Genomic DNA, 19,161 nt, shown 5'->3' with positions numbered 1-19,161 from the left:
ACATCCTGACCAGCTGTGGCCTTTCTGAATTCTTTACAACAGACATTGCCCTATTCTTTTTCTGTAGTCAAAAGCACATTAAAACTAAGCTGGCATTTTCTGAGAGTTCCTGGAGTCTATCAAGGGATACCTTGCATCTATGAGGGGGTGCTTCAAGTCAAAAAGGTTGACAACCACTGCTACAGAATATGAGGACAAGAGAAGTAAGTGACACCAAAAGCTATCAACAGCTCCCAACAACAGGGCTCCCAGGACTCCCTTCCCATCAAGCAATTGCTGTACAATCAGAAGTTTAGACTAAGTTCTTTGGGACAGAGGCCATGTTTCATTCTGTGTTCATACAATGCCAAGTACACTGGGGTTCTGGACCACAAGAAGAGTTGATACATGCCAGTGCAATCCAAATAAATGTCACTTTGTCCCTTGAAGTGAAATATATATGTAAGACAAAGACAGCACTTGGACTTCGTTGCCTCCCATTGTCAGTACCTTTACTTGTCTGTCTCATACAATCAGACTAAATGCTTCAGACTATATAACAAATGTTCTCAGTCAGAAAAATGTCATGTCCCTTTGACTCAAAGTAAATATGCTAAAGTGTTCTTTACAAGGGTATACAAGGGTAACCTTTACCAGGCTACCCTTGTATACAGCTGTGGGTTGTTTTTATGAATTACTCCTCTGAAGTATGGTTAGGAGACACAGCAGAGCCATGCTGGGAGTTTCCCAACCTCCTAGAGCTAATCTCTTTCTAGTCTTCAGTATTGTCTGATGGTCTTTCTTTTTCTTTTAATTTATAGGCATTTAATGTGGAGTCAAGTTTGGTGAACTAAATCTTCGTCACAGAATTTCAATAAAATCTTTAAGAAAGTTTAATAAAGTTGGCAATAGAATTTTGCTATCTTTTGGCCAAATGGTTTATCATCAACTAAAGTAGATGACATCATTTCTTGTCTTACAGATGTGTCAGTGAAGAGAAAGCCCTGAGTTGCATCCGGATACCTTTAGCTATGCAGCAGTAACATTTATGATTACATTCATCTAGTTTCATTTTGCTAGCCCGCTTGATAGAACCAAACCTTTTAAGGACTGAATTTATCCAAGCATATTTGCTCATGTGCTTGCAGACAGACTAACCGTACTAAAGAAGAACAGTCTTGGTTATAAAGTATTTGGTGGTGGCTCTTACCAAAGCTAAAAACCTAGAGCAGGCTTTCAATTCTGAATCATCATGCTGCCACAGTTAGGGACCAATGAAACTTCAGAGTATTAATCTACAGTCAAAAGTTTTGCAACCCAAATATTCCCTCATTCACTTCAATACTTGTTTACATGGAATTCCATTTATTCAAATATTCCTCAGAAGCTTTCTTATTACACAGGACAATACATTTTCTAATTCTTTACATAGTAGCTTTTTGGTTTTAAGTGTCCCAAGACCCCAAACATTCCCCAGTTCTGCTCAAGTCACTTCATTAAAAAAAATGCTTAAAAACACCTTAGAGCTCCCCTCCAAAAAAAGCCTGAGAAGATCTCTCTACAAGATTGAGGCAATCAAATAAACATTAAGAAAATGTATTTTCTTTACAGAACAGAATCAGGATCTTGCATAATTTTTAAGACTAATGGTCATGGAGGCACTGGTCCTGACCCTGTATTTCAGGCTGAGCTCCATTTTGCCCTAAAAGGGTATTCAATCTCTTTGTGATGTAGGCAAAATACATGTTGTCCCTAAATTTACAGCACATACTTTTGAGTGCAAAATGAGAGTCTGAAAATTTATAAATCAGTTAACTTATACATTAATTTAAAAAGGAATCCTTTAAAATATTTAGTACCTGTGTCTTGTCTTCTCTGCCCCCAAAGATTCAAGAGATGCATCAAGGAAGAATGGAACTGTGTCCAGAGTTTTCACTGATGGATGACTTGGTCTTTAAAGGTTCCCAGGCTGTGTGCAAGTTTGGGCATCAGTGCTGGAAGGGATCCGTACAGTGCTCCTGTCTCAGCTCCACTGAACACCAGCCCTGTCAGAGAAACTGAAGTGGGAGGGTAGGGTGGGGTCAGCCTTTGAAGTCCCTGTGTGTCTCTACCAGTCTTGAAGTCCAGTCTTGTCTCTGCCAGTCTTGGTCCAACCAGACTTGAAGTCCCAGAGTATCTCTGCCTTAAGGTAAAGATGCACTGAAATTTCAAGACTGGCCTCTTTTCTCCTTCCCACACAGGCCTCATTGCCAGACCTGTAAACCAGTGATAATTGCAGGACTCTGGTCTAGATCTAGCCATACCATTTAAAAAAAAAATTTGTTTTCTGCTGCCAGCCAAGCTGAGTTGGCTACTTCTCTTGGGCTGCTTCGCACTTCTTTTGTTGTACTAGTAATTCTGTCCTGGATGGTTCAGTATATTGAAAAGTGATTTGAGGTAGATTCTGCCTACCTCCAAATCGTTAGAAACGTCACAAGGAGTGTCATTTATCAGTAGTTATTTATGAACATTTTTTTAAAGAAACAGGAAACATTCCCAGATGAAAAAAAACCCCCCAAAAAACCCCAACCCTACGTTACAATGGAGCAAAGGCTGAAAATGCAATCTTAATAACTTCAAAGTAAAAAAAAAGTCATTTCTGGGATGCAGCAATCGTCCCCAAACCAAGTATTACACATCCAGGAACACTGTCATCAAACATAATCTTTAAAAAAAAAAATCTAAATTTATTAAATAAGTAAGAAATGCACTTTTCTCCCTGCACACCACCATAACTGGTGCATTGACATAAAGTAGAAAAGTATGTGAAAAAAAAAATCTCACGTGTCTTTAACGATCTTTCTGCCAACCTGAAACCACATGCCCTAACAAGCTTAACTATGATTTATATTTATTATTTGTTTTGTGCTAGAGACTGTGCATTTCTTAACTTCCTGATATGTCCTCTCATCCATAACACCATCTCACTGCAATTTCCCCCTTGACAAGAGCACCAAACTCTTATTTTCCATCCAGAGTCTTCAAAGAGGGTGATGAAGGAGACAAAGAGCACTATTTTCATGATACAGATGGGGAAACTGAGGGATGGTGTGGTGAAATGATGTATGAAGGCCACTCAACAAGCCAATGGCAGAGCAAAGAATACAAGCCAGGTGTCCTGAGTGCCAGCCTAGTGCTCCATCCTCTGGGAAACACCACCTCCCTAAAGTTTCCCATTTTCTCACATTAAAGAAGAAAAAACCTGGACATATGCATCATGGCAGGGTCACATCTTTCACACAAAGGTTCTAAGCCATGTTGTCAGCCTCCAACACAAAAGGCATCATGGTTGGTTAAAACAGATTTCTTTCAAAGCCATTAAACATGTCCTAAGTGTAAACTTCATGGTGTGTGACCAAGGTAATCCACTGTTTCATTGGTCTTTTTCATCTTCTTTTGAGCTCCTCTGCAGGACACAGGTCAGTTTGTTATGAATGGCAGCAGCCAGCTTTTTTGAGGTCTTCTTCAGGAAAGCACTGCTGGGGTGGACATTACTGACATGCAGGTACAAGTCCTCCTGTGTTGGGCCCGTGTAACCGCAGTCTTCGCAGACATAGAGCTTGTCTCGTCGCTGCTTGTAGGCATACTGCTGCTGCACACCATGGATCTTTTTGAGGTGGGACTCTAGGGAGCAGCGCTGGGTGAAGGCTTTGTTGCAAATCTCACATTTGTAAGGACGAATTCCTATGAGATCAGAAGATACTTTATTACTAAGTTAACCAGGAACTGGGTTCCACTCATGCCCAAATACAGAGCAGCAGGCAGTCCCTGCCCTACAGAAACACTCAAACCCCAGGGCTTTCAAAAGTAAGTGTGAGCAAAACCAAGGCCTGATTAAGGTTCAGCCAAACAACTAGCAGGCAGACAGGAAAAGGAAGAGGTGTGAAATGCCCTCCCCCCCCCACATTCTTATCACTGCTTTGCAGCCTCATCATTTATTTATGCTAATTTACATTGTTCACCTCTTAACTGAGTCTCAGACATCCTGAGCCTGGAGTAGAAAGATCTTCAACTGTATCTTCTCAAGAGGAGTAAAAACTGGGTGAAAACTGGGTTTGTTCAACTAAGCCAGCAATTAAGCAACTGTTGTCAACAAAGTCTGTTTCTGAACCAGGATGTATATGTTTATAATATGCTCATACAATTCCCATTAAACCCACTGGGAACCCATGGGAACCTATTCAGAATCGTGAACAAAGCAGATAAAATCCACCTTTTGCAAACAGTATTTTAAATTAAAAGGAAGCAAGGGTTTTGCCCCTCATACCTTTTCTGGACCATCACAGCTACAACAACACTCCAACCCTACTTCAAAGTTTAAAGTATTTCTGCACTGAATTTCCTTTTCCCCGATTATGGTGGGAGACAAATTCAGTGATAGTGCAGTGTTCCCCAGACTTTTGATACCTGGGATACAACATGTTTTTCTGAATTAAAATTGGCAGCACACTTCACTCTTACATTTAAAAAGCTGTGTGCATAGATAGATAGATAGGTAGATAGATAGATATATTCAAAACATATGGCATATGCCATACTCCTGCCAGAGGAATTCATACCAGTGCCTAGATGTACTGTTAAAAATGGTTTCGTAATGTATTTACACAAATTCAAGACATCTTTTTTCTCCAAACAACATGGGGGAGGAATGCTTCATCTTTGATTTGAGTACTGGCCCACAGCAAGCGGCGGTTCAACTCTGGCTTCAGCACCAGGCTTGGAGACAAAGCCAGAGCTGAGCTGCCACACACTCCAGGCTGAGGTGGCTCCTGCAGTGGAAAAGGAAACTCACTGCTGGGCATGGGTGACTGGTGCCTCCTGAGTCGGGGGGGGGGGCACTCGCAGAAACCACTGGTGGTGACAGGGACGGGGCTGGTAAGCACCCGCACAAGCTGCTGGCAAGGGTGGGGGTGGCCCTGTCACGGGGGGGGACATGCCCCCCTACCAGTCACTTATGCTGCCGGGGGTCCTTTTGGTAGGCCATGCAGTGGGGAGGGAAAGTGAGCATGGGGGAGACACGCTTGTGCAGCTTGAGAGGAGACAACGCAGCCTGCCCCCTGCCAAATGCCTGACCCATCCCAGCTTGCCTTCACCCCATGCAACTTTCCTTCCACTCTGACTCCAGCCCCAACCAGGCTGGGCCCAGAGTTCCTGTTGCTCTTTCTTCCTGGCTGGGCAAGGCTGCCACTGTCTATCCCAGAGCTAGAGCAAGCAGAGAAGCAGAAAGTAAGCAGGGCGATGAAGGAAGGGAGTGAGGGAGGTAGGCTGGAAGGGGGAGGGGAGGGACAGGTACAGGGGGAGCAAGCAGCAGCGGGGCAAAGGGTTGGGGGAAAGGACCAGGGGTTTGGCCTCCCTCCCTCCATCGCTGCTTTCCCTGCCACAGCTGTTGTAGGGGACAAGTTTAAGACAACCTGCCACTAATTAGATCAAGAGTGGGCTGGAGGGCCACTTAATTAGTTTTAGTGAGCTGTTGAGGGCCACACACAAAGTTAATGGTGGATTAATTAATTAAACAAATAAATATTAATTTTAAGTAATTATTTAATTAATGGTATTAATAAAATTAACAGAGCCTTCATGTTTTCAAAGGAGGAAAAGAGAAGGAGTGGGTGAAATGTAACATGGTCAGAGTAGGGTGACCACCTTTTCAAATGCAAAAGTGGGACACCAAGCCTCTCTATCCTGCTCCAGCTGGTCCCTGCCCACTGGGCTGCAGAGGTCCCAGGGGAAGGGCAGCAGGGCAGGGAGCCCTGAGCCTGCAGTGGGCAGCCTGCATCCACCCCACCACATGCACAAATCTGTGCCTCCCACATGTCTTCGTACAGCACTGGGGAGCCAGCCCCCCTGCTGTGCCCTGGAGGAGCTCCCTATGGCTCCCTCCTTCTTCGTGGCCAGGTCCCACAGCTGCGCATTCCCACCCCAGCCCCAAGCACTGCTGCGGCTTGGCAATGCCCCTAGCCCCAGCCACCAACCTTGCCCCACTCCCTCCCTCACCATGGCTGCCTCAATCTGCCCACTTCGTCCCGTCCCCCCCTCGACTTACCTGCAGGCAGCTGGGAGAGCTGCCCTCCACTGCTGCCTGGCTGTATTGTTGGCTACGTGCACGTCTGCACATGCACACATGCACATGGCATCCCCTGCATCCCACTCCCCTCAGCCCCAAGCAGCCCCGCTGCCAGCCTGCAAGGGGAAACCCACCATTTCCTGCATTTTTCTCCTTAAAGGGGAAAATCTGTGTGTTTCTGCAATGAACAGAAAACCTAGATCCCTGAACATGATACTGGGAAGAGAGTTGCTATGCTTTGACTGTGTCAAGGGGAATCTGGGATAAATACTGTCCCAGGGTCATTCTGCCCTGGACTGGGACTTCATGTTTACATTTCAGGACTGTCCCTCCTAATTAAGGATGGGTGGTCACCCTAAGTCAGAAAAGTGTCAGAACAAAGAGATGGAGAGAGGACGAAATCCAGGCAAGGACAGAAGAAGGACAACAAGGGTAGTGAAGCCCAGCCATGGAGCACAGCCAGGGGAGGCCTCGGGGAGGCGGGATGTGAGGATGGGGGCTGGCCAGGACAAGCTGGGGTTGGAGGAGTGGAAGTCCTAAGGCCAGGCTGAGAGGCAGCTCTGCTATCACACACAGCTGGAGAAGGGCAGTGGGGAGTAAAGTGGCTTATTTACTGCCAGAGCTCCCTCAGACGGCCTCTCCCTGCCCTCATAGGAGGGGCTGTAGCAGAGGGGCACTGTGCATGAGTTGGGTATCGTGCCTGAGGCAGGGGGGAGGGCAGCAGGACAGCCAGGACCACCCCGGCATGTGAGCAAATATGCAAACTGGTGCAGGTGAGTAAATGGCCAGGGAGCAGCCACTGCTGCTAAGGACCCACCCCCAGCTCAGCTTAGCTTAGCTCAGCAAGGCCTGAGAGGAGTCAAAAGAGTTTGCCACAGTAAATAAGCACCATACCTCCTGCCACCCACCTGCAATCCAGTTCATTTCCACTCCCCACAGTCTCATGCAGTGTCAGGCCACAGCCACGTATACTGCAACCCCCAACCGTGGACCAAAAAAAATAAATAAAAGCAACTGCATGGTGCACGTGGTTGCCCCCACCCAGCTCTACCGCAGTCAATAATTTGGGGCCTGAGTGGTGCTGAACCCATGAAAGTTGGTGCTGATGTTGGCCCACTTATGCCACCCAGTCCCAGGGGAGCCGTGCCCCAGTTCCAATCCATGCATCACCCTTACCTCAACCAGCCAGCGCCTCCCATATGGGGGATGAAGGAGGGCAGGGAGTGCTGCAGGGGCAGCTGCTGGCTGGATAGAATCAACTGGCAGGCCAGATACAGCCCACAGGCCATATTTTGCCTACCCCTGAATTAGATTCTATACATGGACAGTTATAACAAATTTATAATTGTCCATATATAAAATATCACTATTGAGCGGGTTCATCTTAAATTTGAAGTTGTCTTGCATTCAGGTAAATGCAGTAACTTTTCTGAATTTTATGGCACCCCAGATTAAAATCACTGAGATAGATCTACACTCAGAAAAGATGTGGAGAGGGCCTTAAGGCTAAACCAGTTGAGAACCACTGACCTAACTGGTGGCACTTAAGGACCTCACCCTGCTATACCCTGCTCTTTCCATTGTCTGCTCCTCCTGACCCCTAGTCTGTACCTCAGGGGGGCATGGGGAACCCCCACTGCCGAGGCTGCTCCTGCAGGGTCTCACAAGCCACCAACCACTCTTACAGCATCTTCTGCTGGCCCCAAGAGCGTGGGAGGAGTGGACAGGACAAGCCGGGGTGCAGAGCATGGTGGGAGATGGGCACAGGAGCTGCCTGGGTGTAAGGGAAGGGTGAGAAAAGGCAGCACTGGTGGTGGCAGTCCCCAGAGGAGCAGCTGCAAGTACTGTTTCTAGGGTATCTAGGGCCAGCACAGGGTGTGGGATAGGGGAGGAGAGTGTTTATCTTCTCACACAGGGGTATCCTGTGGTATGCTTCTATCACTCACAGCACACTAGTGTGCCCTGGCACCTCCTTTGCGAATCACTGTTATAGCAAGAGGCAGATTTATGCAATTGACTCAGCCCAAGCAATGGAAATGGACTGACCAGTTTAACTCCATAGTCTCACTTCCTATCATGTGGTGGCAAATGTTGCAGGGCAGCAATTATGTTGGGAAACAGTAGTTTCCATTAGGATGTCAACATCTATTCCACATGCAAAAATTTAAACTCTTTATACCCCCCCCCTTTCTTTTTAAATAAAATCCTTATTTGTCCCAAAATCTAAGTTTTGAGTCAAACTGGACCTGCAAGTGTGTCTTGAAGGATAACCCTACCCTGCAGACTGTGGTAGGATGCGGACATACCTACCATAACTTGTTTAAATCTAAGCTCAGCATCTCAGTCTGGAGCACAGACATACCCTCAGTGGTGTTCCCTGGGGTTCATTCTGACAGCTTGCTGTGTACACATTAAAAAGCCAAAGATGACTTTCAAACAAACCAGAAGTTACAACTCCTGGCCAGTGTTTTCTCTACAAAAGAGATGCCACATAGAAGTGACTGCTAAGCAGACCACACAGCTACTGTATACCCAGTAGGTACCTGGGTAATTATTCTGCACTCACTGTGAACGAACAAACAAGTTCCTGTGCAATCCCACTTATCTTAAAGTGCGATTTTCTAAAAGCTCATGTTTGAAACTCTTAGAAAAAAACCCAGCATATCCTGAGTGCCCAAGTCCTGGACCACATGCTAGAAGCCTGCAAGCGAGGCTTTTAGTTGGTTCCCTACATTACAGAATGCATGTGGCTAACCTGAGAATAGCAGGCATGGGGACGATGAAAACTGAGACTTCAACCCCTCACAGATACTGAACTGAGTAATTAGACTGCACTGATGTAAAGCAATCAGCTTTCCTGGGAGTACTCCTCAATGGATTGATTTAGAAGTGGATAATACTGATTTGAATTAAATCAGTTGCCTCCCTTTTGTACAAAAGCATCCATGTAAAGGTTTAAAAGCTACAGTCTATATGAACTTTCACCAATTTGTTTCAACTGGCAGACACTTTTGTGTGGAGACCCTCGTTTCAGTTTGATTTAGCTTAAACATGTTCCTTATTGACAGAGAATATAAATTTTACAGCAGCCCCCTGCACTGATTTTTTTTTTAAATCTCATTTTAAGAGCTATACCTAAATCTGCAGGAACTCTGAATTGGTGCAATTTCCGTGAAGCCTAAGTGGAATGACTCCCGAGTCATATGGCTCTGTGGGCTCAGGGTTATATGAAATAACTCAGGCTGAGGGTTCACCAAAGCACTGCTCTGTGCAGCCTCTAGGGGGCAGAGCACATCCGTGCATTACAAGCCCAGCCCTACTCACCTGTGTGGGTCCGCACATGTCTCTTCAGGTCAAAGGTGTCATTGAAGCCCTTCCCACAGAAGGTGCACAGGTGCCTCTTCACCTGACTGTGGCACTTCACATGGCGGTTGAGCATGCGCTGCAGACGGAAGCCTTTTCCACACAGCTCACAGTTATGCATTGCGGCCTCGCTGCAGGTCCCAGTGGTGAACTGGGAGGTGAGGGGAAAAAAACAGGGGTCAATATGTCCAGGCAAGACAAGTGGCAGTGAAACAAACAAAAAAACCAAGGGAGAAATCTCTGTATGGCTGGAGTATACCCATGACAAAAGCCATCAAGGGGTTGAAACTCTCAGGCAGAGGCTCTGATGACAGCTGGCACAAACTGGACATGTGTGTGGGTAGATCTAGGATTTTGAAAAAGTGGGGGGTGCTGATGGTGTAGCATGTCATAACATATACCATAGCACACATTCTTTCTCCATTTAAATGAAAACTAGAAGGGTTATTACTGTGCTAGGGGGCTAGCATTATGTTATTCAGTTTCAGGTCAAAGCAAAAACAAATATAACTATCAGAATGTGCATTAATTTGCTGGACTATATATTAAGTTAAAAAAAACCCATAACTAGGCAAAAAATAGTTAAAATAGTCAAAAGATACTGTGTCATTAGTCATATAGTTAAATGTACACCTCATACCCAGATTCATAAAACAAAATCTACCCTTCTTGAGCACTTGGCAGTGTCTCCAAGACTTCACTGTCAGTCATTTCATTTTTACACCAAAATTAATACCACACCTGATTCGAAGTTTTTAGCTACTGCTAAAAACAGCCTGCAAGACTGTGAAACAGAAGACACATTACCAGGAATGGTTAACAGACAGCAACTCTACAGAAGAAAAGATAGTTTGAAGAGTGGAACATCAAAACCATTAAAAAAGATAGAAGATTGTTAACATCTGTGGAGTGGAAAGAGATTAGCAGGAATCAGGTAGTTTGTAATGAGTCATGAAGTCAATAGGCACTCTCAGTGGTGTCTGGATAGAAATGCTGCTGCACTTTCCAGAGAGTTGGTTTTAAAGTTTGGGTGGAGCAGCAATCAAAGGCGGGAGCACAGGGGTGCAAATTCACCACTGCACTCTCCCTGGATACACCCTTAGAAATAGGTTTCTAACTACAAGTGAGTGATTGGTGACAGACCCTGGCACCCTCACACAGCCTCACTGGAGTTTGCACAGAACCACAGACAAACAAGCCTGAAAAGGATATCAAGAGGTTATCCAGTCCAATCCGCTGGTCAGCTAGTCCAACCCCCAGGTCAAGGCAAGATCATCACTGCCACATGTTCACATAACCTGCTCTTGAAACCTTCTTGAACTAGAGATTCCACTGCCTCTCTAGGGAATCTGTTCTGGTGCTGAACCACTCTCAGAGTCAAAAAGTTTTTCCTAAAACCCAACCTAATTTTTTCTTGCTGTAATTTAAAACCATTACTTCTTGCCATGTCCCCCGTGCCCACAAAAAATAGTCTATCACCATGTTTTTTATAACCACCCTTAAGGTATTTGAAGACTGTGATCAAATTTCCTCCACAGTCTTCTCTTCTCCAAACTAAATAACCCCAGTTCTTCCAACCTTTCATTGTAGGTCAGGTTTCTTAGACCTCTAACCATTGTCTGGTCACCTTCTGATGCCTTGCCCACATGGCCATAGCTCGTCTCCTAATACATCAGGTAGGGCAATGTACACATCACTTTGCATGAAAACACAACCAAATATCCCTGTATCCCATTTCTTTCTCTGCTACCTCCATTACTAAAATCACAATGTGGAACTGGAAAGAATACTATGTTACCATATCTGTTTTCATCTACCCCAGCATAGTTTAGGGGGACATTTTGACTAAGCATCTAATTCTCCCTGTTTAGCCTTCTACTTATTCCATCCTTTGCCTAAGGGTTTGCTGTTAAAAACAAAATTTAAAAAAATGAAATCTTGAAAAATGCTGTGATGCCACTAAAAGGCATTACAGTGATTTGAGTCTGAGAGTTATTGCAGTTAGTGGAACTGCATTTTATGTGAATAGATGTGGGTGTAGCTTGTTCCACAAGGACTCAAGCCAGATCTTCAGAGTGTAAATCAGCTTAGTCCCACTTAAATCAACAAAACTACAACAACGTATGAGATAAGCATCTGACCTTTTGGTATAAATACATTGTAAGAATTCGATTTATACAACTGCAAAGTTCTGCTGAAGAAGCCTAAAACATTCTGTTGACCTATAACTATTTCTCCATGGAATAAACTGAAAAGCTGAATTTGCATGGGTGGTGGTCAGAGTTAAGAGTATGATATGAAGTTTGAGTTCTTGTGCTAGCACACATGCAAGAGGAGTGACAGGATGGGATTTCTAAAGTTGGTAAAGGATCTTGATGTGGGACTTCCTAAACTCAAAGTGCCTGTGTGTGCTATTTAGGAGCAGAAACCAGCTATCTTATCTACATGCTAATATGCTTTTCTTCTGTGCTGGAAGGCAAACAGACATCACTACACAGGGCTGGAGAAGGAAAATATAGGAAATTAATCATTCCACACCCTGCCTCACCACAAGGTACACCCCAGGAGTTTTATCACCTCCAAATCAGGGGCAGACTCCAACAAATCTCTCAAGGCCCCCAGATCGCCTGAGACTTTTGGATGTATGAGGGCAGAAATCATGGCTCATAAACAGACAAGGAACAATCTCAGACAGCTTCCCGTAGGTGTTTCCACAGGATGAGAGGGAACTAGTCATGTGAGTCATAAACTGGGACAACAGAAACTTGTGGTTTTGAGGAAAAATGACTATGCTTCAAAGACTTTAGGCTTTAATCCATCAGAACATTTGAAGCACGTGCTTTTTTTAAGCCTTTGAGCAGGCCCATTAGCTCAGATGGGACAATGTATGCACTTAGCTGTGCACTCAGGCTTTTTCCTAAGTTAGGACCTAAGGCCCTGTCACCACAAGATAGCTGCACCAGCTTAAAGAAGGCTTTGTCTACACATCATAACCAGAGGTATGATCGCAGCCTGTTCAGTCAAAGCAGTGTTAACTCTAATCCAGCTAGCTCTGCTGTACTGAACTGTAGTGTAGTGAACGGTAATGAAGCACAGCAGCGCAGGTTACTCAGAGACTTGTACAAGCCCATCCAGACCCTGGATATGTGCTCAGGCAATGAGCACACACTGAAGTCTGTCCTGCCCCCTCTACTGGCACCAAACTAGCTACACAAAAGCTATCTTAGGTGTGTCTGTCTACCCACACTGCAATCCCACCTCCTGACTGCAGGGTAGACACTCCCCAACAGGCTTTGTCTACACAGGAAAGCCTGACCAGTTCTACAGGTAGAGTTAGACACGTAACCTGTCTCTCCCCCTCTCCAGGTGCACCCACTTATTATGGTATATATGTGGCTATTTAGTTTAACTTAAACCGCCGCTAAGCAGCATAAACTAAACCAAAAAACACATGTACCCTGGAATAAAAACAGCTATATGAAGCACTATGCAGGTATAACTAAATCAAAGTAAATTCAGACCTTTGAATATATGCAAAAAACCTCTCCTAAGCAGACAGTGCCTGGATCAGTCTAAAATCAAACCATTACCTAAATCCCTTCAGCTTTCTCATGTAAAAAAGCCCTTAGTGTCCATGAAGGGCCCTCCTTACAAGTATTACGGTTTTCTGTGGAACATAAGATTTATTTAACAAAAGTGTTTCTAGCATTTTTGGCAGTGCAGATAATCCTCCCAGGGTAATCCAAAACACCATTGTGTTGAGTCTGCGGAGACTGAAACAATAGAAGCAATCTCCCCTCTCCTTTGCTTGTTGATTAACTTTAAAGTGTTATTCTAAGGTTAATCTTTTTCATTCTTGATTCCTAAGCAGAGCTAACATGACTAACTGATGTGCTTGGACAAGACACTGGCAAGTCAGCCACTGGGAAGAATTTTTTTCATGGGGAAAGCTTAATGTTTGTAACAGGCAAATAGTTAACTATGACTTTGCTTGCCAGGATAGCTAAGGTGTTTGCTACTCGCTATTGAAACAGGATGAAAGGGAGCTTAGCAAATGGTGCAGTAAACAAGTGTCACTGAAGCCTGGGTTGCATTTTGTGGCAATTCACAGAAAACACAATTTTGTAGAAGTAGGTTGGAATATACATGTCTTCATGAACCCCTTAGTGTAGGGGTTGGCAACCTACGTTTCACAGTCCCAATCCTACCTTTACATATGACCTGTGAAGCCATGCTTTGGCAGCATTTGGTAGTGGGGAGATTTGCCCGCACAGTGCCACAGTCAGGCACCCAGGTCCTTGATGGTGGGGGGCTCTCACTGCACCATACCACAGTTGAGCACCCAGGGCTGTGGCAAAGGAAGAGGCAGACAGGTCCTAGTGCCCACTTGCCTCAGATCTGAGCTGGGTCATTCTGTGCCCCCATGGGAAAAACATTGCTAATCCCAGCCTTAGTACCTTTTAGGGATATCTGGGATTAAAATATAAAGTTTGTTTTAGGTAAACTAGGAAGAAAAAACATTTAAAATGTCAGCAGAAATCCTGCAGTTTACATACGAAGTGATCCAAAATTCCCTGCAGGTTCTAAAATTCCTGACTACAGATGTAGATCCTTTGCATAGGTGACTGGTAGGGGGTGCACGGGGGTACACGTATTCCCCTCCACCCCCCGACCGTGCCAGTGCCCCCCCGACAGCTGACACTGATGCTGTTAGTAGGGCTGGTGCCCCCCTTGACAGGGCCGCCACCATCAGCGGCTTCTGCAGGTTCCCCCCCAGATTCAAGAGGCACCAGTCACTTATGATCCTTTGGCAATGCAAGACTTTAACTATCAAGAGACAACTGAACGACCGAGACCTAAGACACACAAAGGTTATCTTGTATTCAATTAATACCAAAAATGGAGGAATGGAGTTTTTCTGAAGCCCTGGCTATTTTCCTGACCCTCCCCATGATTATTAATAGAAGCTATCAGCAAATACTAAGGAACCTGCAAAATAATGAATTCTAAAAACATATGTGAAAAATGTATGGAAATTTCAAAGGAAGGAACAGTCACATCTCCCACTGCAGCTCACTGCAATGATGGCTGTGAAGTAAATCCTAGTGAAGGCAGGTGAAATTGTAATGGCTCCACTAACACTTGCCCAGTCTGCTCTAGGCATTTACATTGGGTTGGGCATACCATTGTGAAAACATGCCTGTTATCACTCAGTGTGGGTATGGCATATGGGAATGATTCACTCGCCACTGAAGTCAAAGGGAACAGTTATCCAGGAGAGCTGGGCAGCACATTCTTGCATTTTTGTTCTGAACATACTTCTTGTTTCTGCACTATTTTTCCTATTCAGTCTATTGCCCTATTGCCATTTCGAAAAAAGTTCCCTCTTTTCCATTGGCTTTAGCTTTCAGGGCAAGTTTTTAACTCGGTTCAGGAAGAGGTTAGGTACATACACGTGCTCACACATGTGCATCTCAGAATGCTGGAAGCTGTAGGGGGAGATAGCCTGGGGCCAATTCAGTCTGGCCAGACCCTGCATAAATACTCTTCTTTCCACTTCGAGAGACAGATCTATTTATTACACAACTATCTGAGGACTAGGCCCACTCAGAAACTACAAACCCCTCCCCGTTTCTGGAGGAGGAGCATTAAGTGGGTTAACAACGGATTTCATCAGTCAACAAATGTGAAACCAGAGATTTGGGGGGGGGGGGGGGGGGGGGGGGGTCATAGGTTTATAACAAGTGCTCCAAGGTGGGACACAGAGCACAACAAACCGGCCAGCATCCATGGGTCTTCAAAGCAATCCAAGAAGCCAGTTGATGTCACCCAGTGAAGCTCTGCCTGGAGATGTAAGCAGATGAGGGACAGGAAGACGACCCAACAGTCACTGGGGGTCCCTCCAGCCACAGCCTCCTCCCTGGTCAGGTAGACAGTTAGCTTAGCTAGGGTCTGAGAGCTAGGCCTAATCTGATGTGCATAGAGAACATGGGCCAATGCCCACCAAGTAAAACTATAAGCCCCTCTTAATACAGGGGGCCACTAAGTTCACACCAAGTGATTACTGGGGACAATTAAGGAAGAAAACAGGAATGGGAGTGAAGGTCAAAGGTTCGAAACAAGTGCACCAAAGGAAGACACTTACCAGAATATACCAAACAGTGCCTGCTGGCCCTCGAATGAGTCCAAAGAGCCAGTGGACAATGACCAGTGAAAGTCTGCACGGAGACGTGGGCAGATGCATGACAGGAAGACAGCACCACAGTTACTGGAGGTCCCCCCAGCCAGAACCTCCTTCCTGGTCAGATCCTGGGCTAGCTTAGTCAGGGCTTGTGAGAGACAGGCCTTTTGATATTCCATTCCAGAACATGGGCCAAAGCCCACCAAACAAAGCTGTAAGCCCCTCCTGATAAAGGGGGCCACTAAGGGCATATCATTGATTACTTGGGACAAATAAGACAAAATAGGGATCAGAGTGAAGGTGCAGCAAGCGGGGGGGGGGGGGGGGGGGGGGGGAGTGGCATTGAACAGAGCACACCAGACAGTTCCCAATGGCCCTCAAACAAGTTCAAAGAGCCAGTAGACACTGTCCAAAGATGTGAATGGACAAGGGGCAAGAAAACAGCCCTGCAGTCCCCGTGGATCCTCCAAGCCAGAGCCTCCTTCCTAATCAGATCCTGGGCTACTTTAGCCAGCATCTGTGAAAGACAGGCGTATTTGCCACGTTAGAGATTTGTGGGCTAAAGGCCCACCACAGGAAACTATAAGCCCCCCTCAGAAAGTAAGGCTACTGGCAAAGTGACAACTGATTGCTTGGGACGAATGATAAAAAAGGAATGGGAGTGATGGTCAAAGGTTAATAACTAGTGTGCCAAGGTGGGACACTGAGCAAAGTACACCGGAGAGTGTCTACTGGCCCCCAGATGAGTCCAAGGAGACAGTGTACAGTGTCCATGATACTCTTCCCAGAGATGGAATCATACAAGGGAAATAATGAAAACAGGGACAGGAGTGGAGGTCAAAGGTAACAACCAGTGTGCCAAAGGGAGACACTGAGCAGATCACACCAAACAGCACTCACTGGCCCTCAAATGAGTGCAAGGAGCCAGTGGACACTGCCCAGTGATAATCTGCCTGGGGATGGGAACGAACAAGGGCAAGGAAAGAGGCCATGAAGGTCCTCCAGGCCAGAGCCTCCTACCTGGTCAGATCCTGAGCTAGTTTAGCCAGGGTCTGTGAAAGACAGGACACTGGGCTAGGCAGACCCATACAGTCTGGTTGTTCTTATGTCCCTATATGCCTGTATGTAAAATGCATATCTACAGGCTAGGATTTTTGAAGCAGTTCACTCCCAGGCAGTAAACTTCTATGAAAGAAGTGTGCCTAGGTGCCTTGGCAATACCTTCTGTGGGTCTGGGGGTTGGATCTATCCATATTTTTTTAATTGATTTAACCACAGAGTGAAGGGGGGGGTGGCATCACCAGGTGGGCAGTGCCCAGGTGGCATGGGATGCAGGTGCTTACCTTGATTTTTGATCTGGCCAGGGGGCGTGTGGCAGCCAGGTCCAGTAGGATGCCCTCGGCACTGCCCGTGTCCACCGCAGGCTGCGGGGTGGGCGGGTCGCTGGGGCCAGCCTCCCTGGTGCTGCTGCTCCCACTGCTCTCCAAGCTGCAGCTGTCTTCATAGCTGAGCAGGGAGCAGGCTATCTCTCCTGTTGGCGGGGGGACAGAGCAGGGGGGTCAGAAGCAGGGTCTGAGCCTCTGCAGAAGCCTGGAGGTCTCGTGCCAGGTGAGTGCTGGCTAGGGTGGCCATCACAGAGGACAGTCCAGCTGTCCTCTGTCCTCTATCGATAGGAAACCAGACGCCTTTACATCCTGTAGTTTTCTCTCAAAGAGAAACAGTGCTAGAACATGAGCGTTGGGAGGAACCTCTCTATTTTTCTCTTGAAGAGAGAAACAGTGCCTGTTGGCACTCACAGAAAATTGGGGGGGGGGGGGGTGACTTCAGGAGATCCCTCGAAGAGGGAAACAGAGGACATAAAGGCGTCGGGTTTCGCATGGCTAGGGGACAGGGTAGCAGAAAACCGGAAGGTCCTCGACGATGGCCACCCTAGCGCTGGCAGGCGCCCACAACAGGGCAGGGGAAGGCCGCCAGGTGCGGCTCGGGCGCCGCTAGCAGGCTCCTGGCAGGGCCGGGCGGGGCGACTAACAGTGCGCTGCGCACCTCCTCCTCCTCCTCCTCCACAAATGGTCCCAAAGTTCACACCGGCCCTGGGCTTCCTCCTCACCGTTATGCCCCGGGCGGTGCCCCCTGCCCCTTACCCCGAGGCGGGGGGGCGCGCGCACACGTGCATTGCCGCGATCCCGCCGTACCCCGGGGCACCGACACGGGCGCTTCCCCCCCGGCGCCCCACGGCGCCCCCCGGCCGGGGGTCCCGGCTCACCTGGGACGTAGGTGTCGGCGCGCTCCTCGTCGGGCAGCCCGTCCCAGCTGCGCAGCGCGGGCTGCGGGCTGCGCCGCTTCACCAGGAAGGCGCGGGGCATGGCGCGGCGGTGGCGGCGCCCTCACCTGCCGCGCTCCGACCTGCCCCCGCAGCTCCCGCCCCGGCGGGGCCACGCTGCACCCGCTGCGCGCGGGGGGGAGGAAAGTTTCCTAAGGTGGCCTGGAAAGTGCAGCAGGAAACTTGGGCGGGAGCATGCGTGCTGCAGACATAACGGTGTCAACAAGCCTCCTTACCTGTCCGACCGGTTGGTGCAGCTGCGCCGTGTCCCGGCCCCTCCTCAGGCGCGGAGCTTTGCTCAAGAATGCGCCGTCGGGGCGGGGGCGCCACCAGCCCCGCCGGGGACTCGCTCGCCGGGTCGCTGCCTGGAGCCCCGGGAACCCGGCGCCGGGCTCGCTGCGGCCCCACGGGCTGCTGGGGAGGCAAGCCGCTCGGCTCCCCGGCCCGGGGCAGCGGCTCTCCGAGGGGCTGCTTCGCTTCACCTGCTTCGCCTCTTGAAACCCGAGAGGCCCGGGCAAAGCCAGGCAACGGTTTCTCCTGCCTCGTAGCGGATCCGGTCGCCGCGGCACTCCCTGCAGCTGCGGTTTTGCAGGCGTGCAAACGAGGGGCACGGCCCGCAGGGAGAGGGCTGCGGAAGCCTGGCTCTGTCCCCCTCAGGATGCAGGGGGCTGCCCTGACATGTCCCACTGCCTCCTTGAGGCAGAGCCGGACCAGCCCCAACTCCACCATCCCAGCCAGGGCTTTGTCTTTAAAACCACCAAGGACAGAGCTTCCACCCCCTCTCCGGACCGCTCCAGTGCTTCACCCGCCCAGTGAGAGAGTTTGGAAACACCATGTATTTGCGTCCATGAAGGCAGTTTTCCTGAAGTGCCTGGGGGATAACTGCTCTTCTGGACCCCCCGAGGTGTTGGGGCTTTAAGCCCGCTTTATGGAAACGGGAGGCTCCTCCCTAGCTTGCCATATGGCTGAGGGCAGGCGAAATTTGGGAGCATCCAAACCCCAAGCCTCTAGGCTTGGGCCTGCACGTAGGATGCCTGTCAAAAGACATTGGAAATATCTGAAGCCCCTGGTGGGATGGGGGTGTTTGCCAGTTGTAGGGCTACTTATGGTTCTGCATTGACTCACGGATTCGGACTTGATTTGCCTGATTTGGCTTGAAGCATGACAAATTTCTTTAAAAAAAAAAAAAAGTGAGAGAGTTTTTCCCAATACCAG

General features: G+C 47.8%; 1 protein-coding gene across 2 annotated transcripts; it reads right to left on the bottom strand.

Moving 5' to 3' along the window:
• Positions 1-1,324: 1,324 nt before the first annotated feature.
• OVOL2 (ovo like zinc finger 2) lies at positions 1,325-18,258 on the bottom strand. 2 transcript variants are annotated; one of them, XM_059720257.1, is made up of 4 exons: positions 18,183-18,258; positions 16,970-17,157; positions 9,407-9,596; positions 1,325-3,702 (listed from the first exon to the last, which is right to left on the bottom strand). In XM_059720257.1, the coding sequence occupies exons 3-4, from the start codon at positions 9,564-9,566 to the stop codon at positions 3,392-3,394; spliced, it is 471 nt and encodes a 156-aa protein (XP_059576240.1). In that variant the 5' UTR covers positions 9,567-9,596; positions 16,970-17,157; positions 18,183-18,258; the 3' UTR covers positions 1,325-3,391. The 2 variants fall into 2 exon arrangements, with proteins under 2 accessions (XP_059576240.1, XP_014449283.2); XM_014593797.3 differs by lacking the exon at positions 18,183-18,258 and adding an exon at positions 17,890-18,142.
• Between the last annotated feature and the right edge of the window lie 903 nt (positions 18,259-19,161).

This window comes from Alligator mississippiensis, chromosome 1 (assembly GCF_030867095.1).
Source record: "Alligator mississippiensis isolate rAllMis1 chromosome 1, rAllMis1, whole genome shotgun sequence".
NCBI lineage: Eukaryota > Metazoa > Chordata > Crocodylia > Alligatoridae > Alligator > Alligator mississippiensis.
This window is presented reverse-complemented; position numbering and strand designations above follow the sequence as displayed.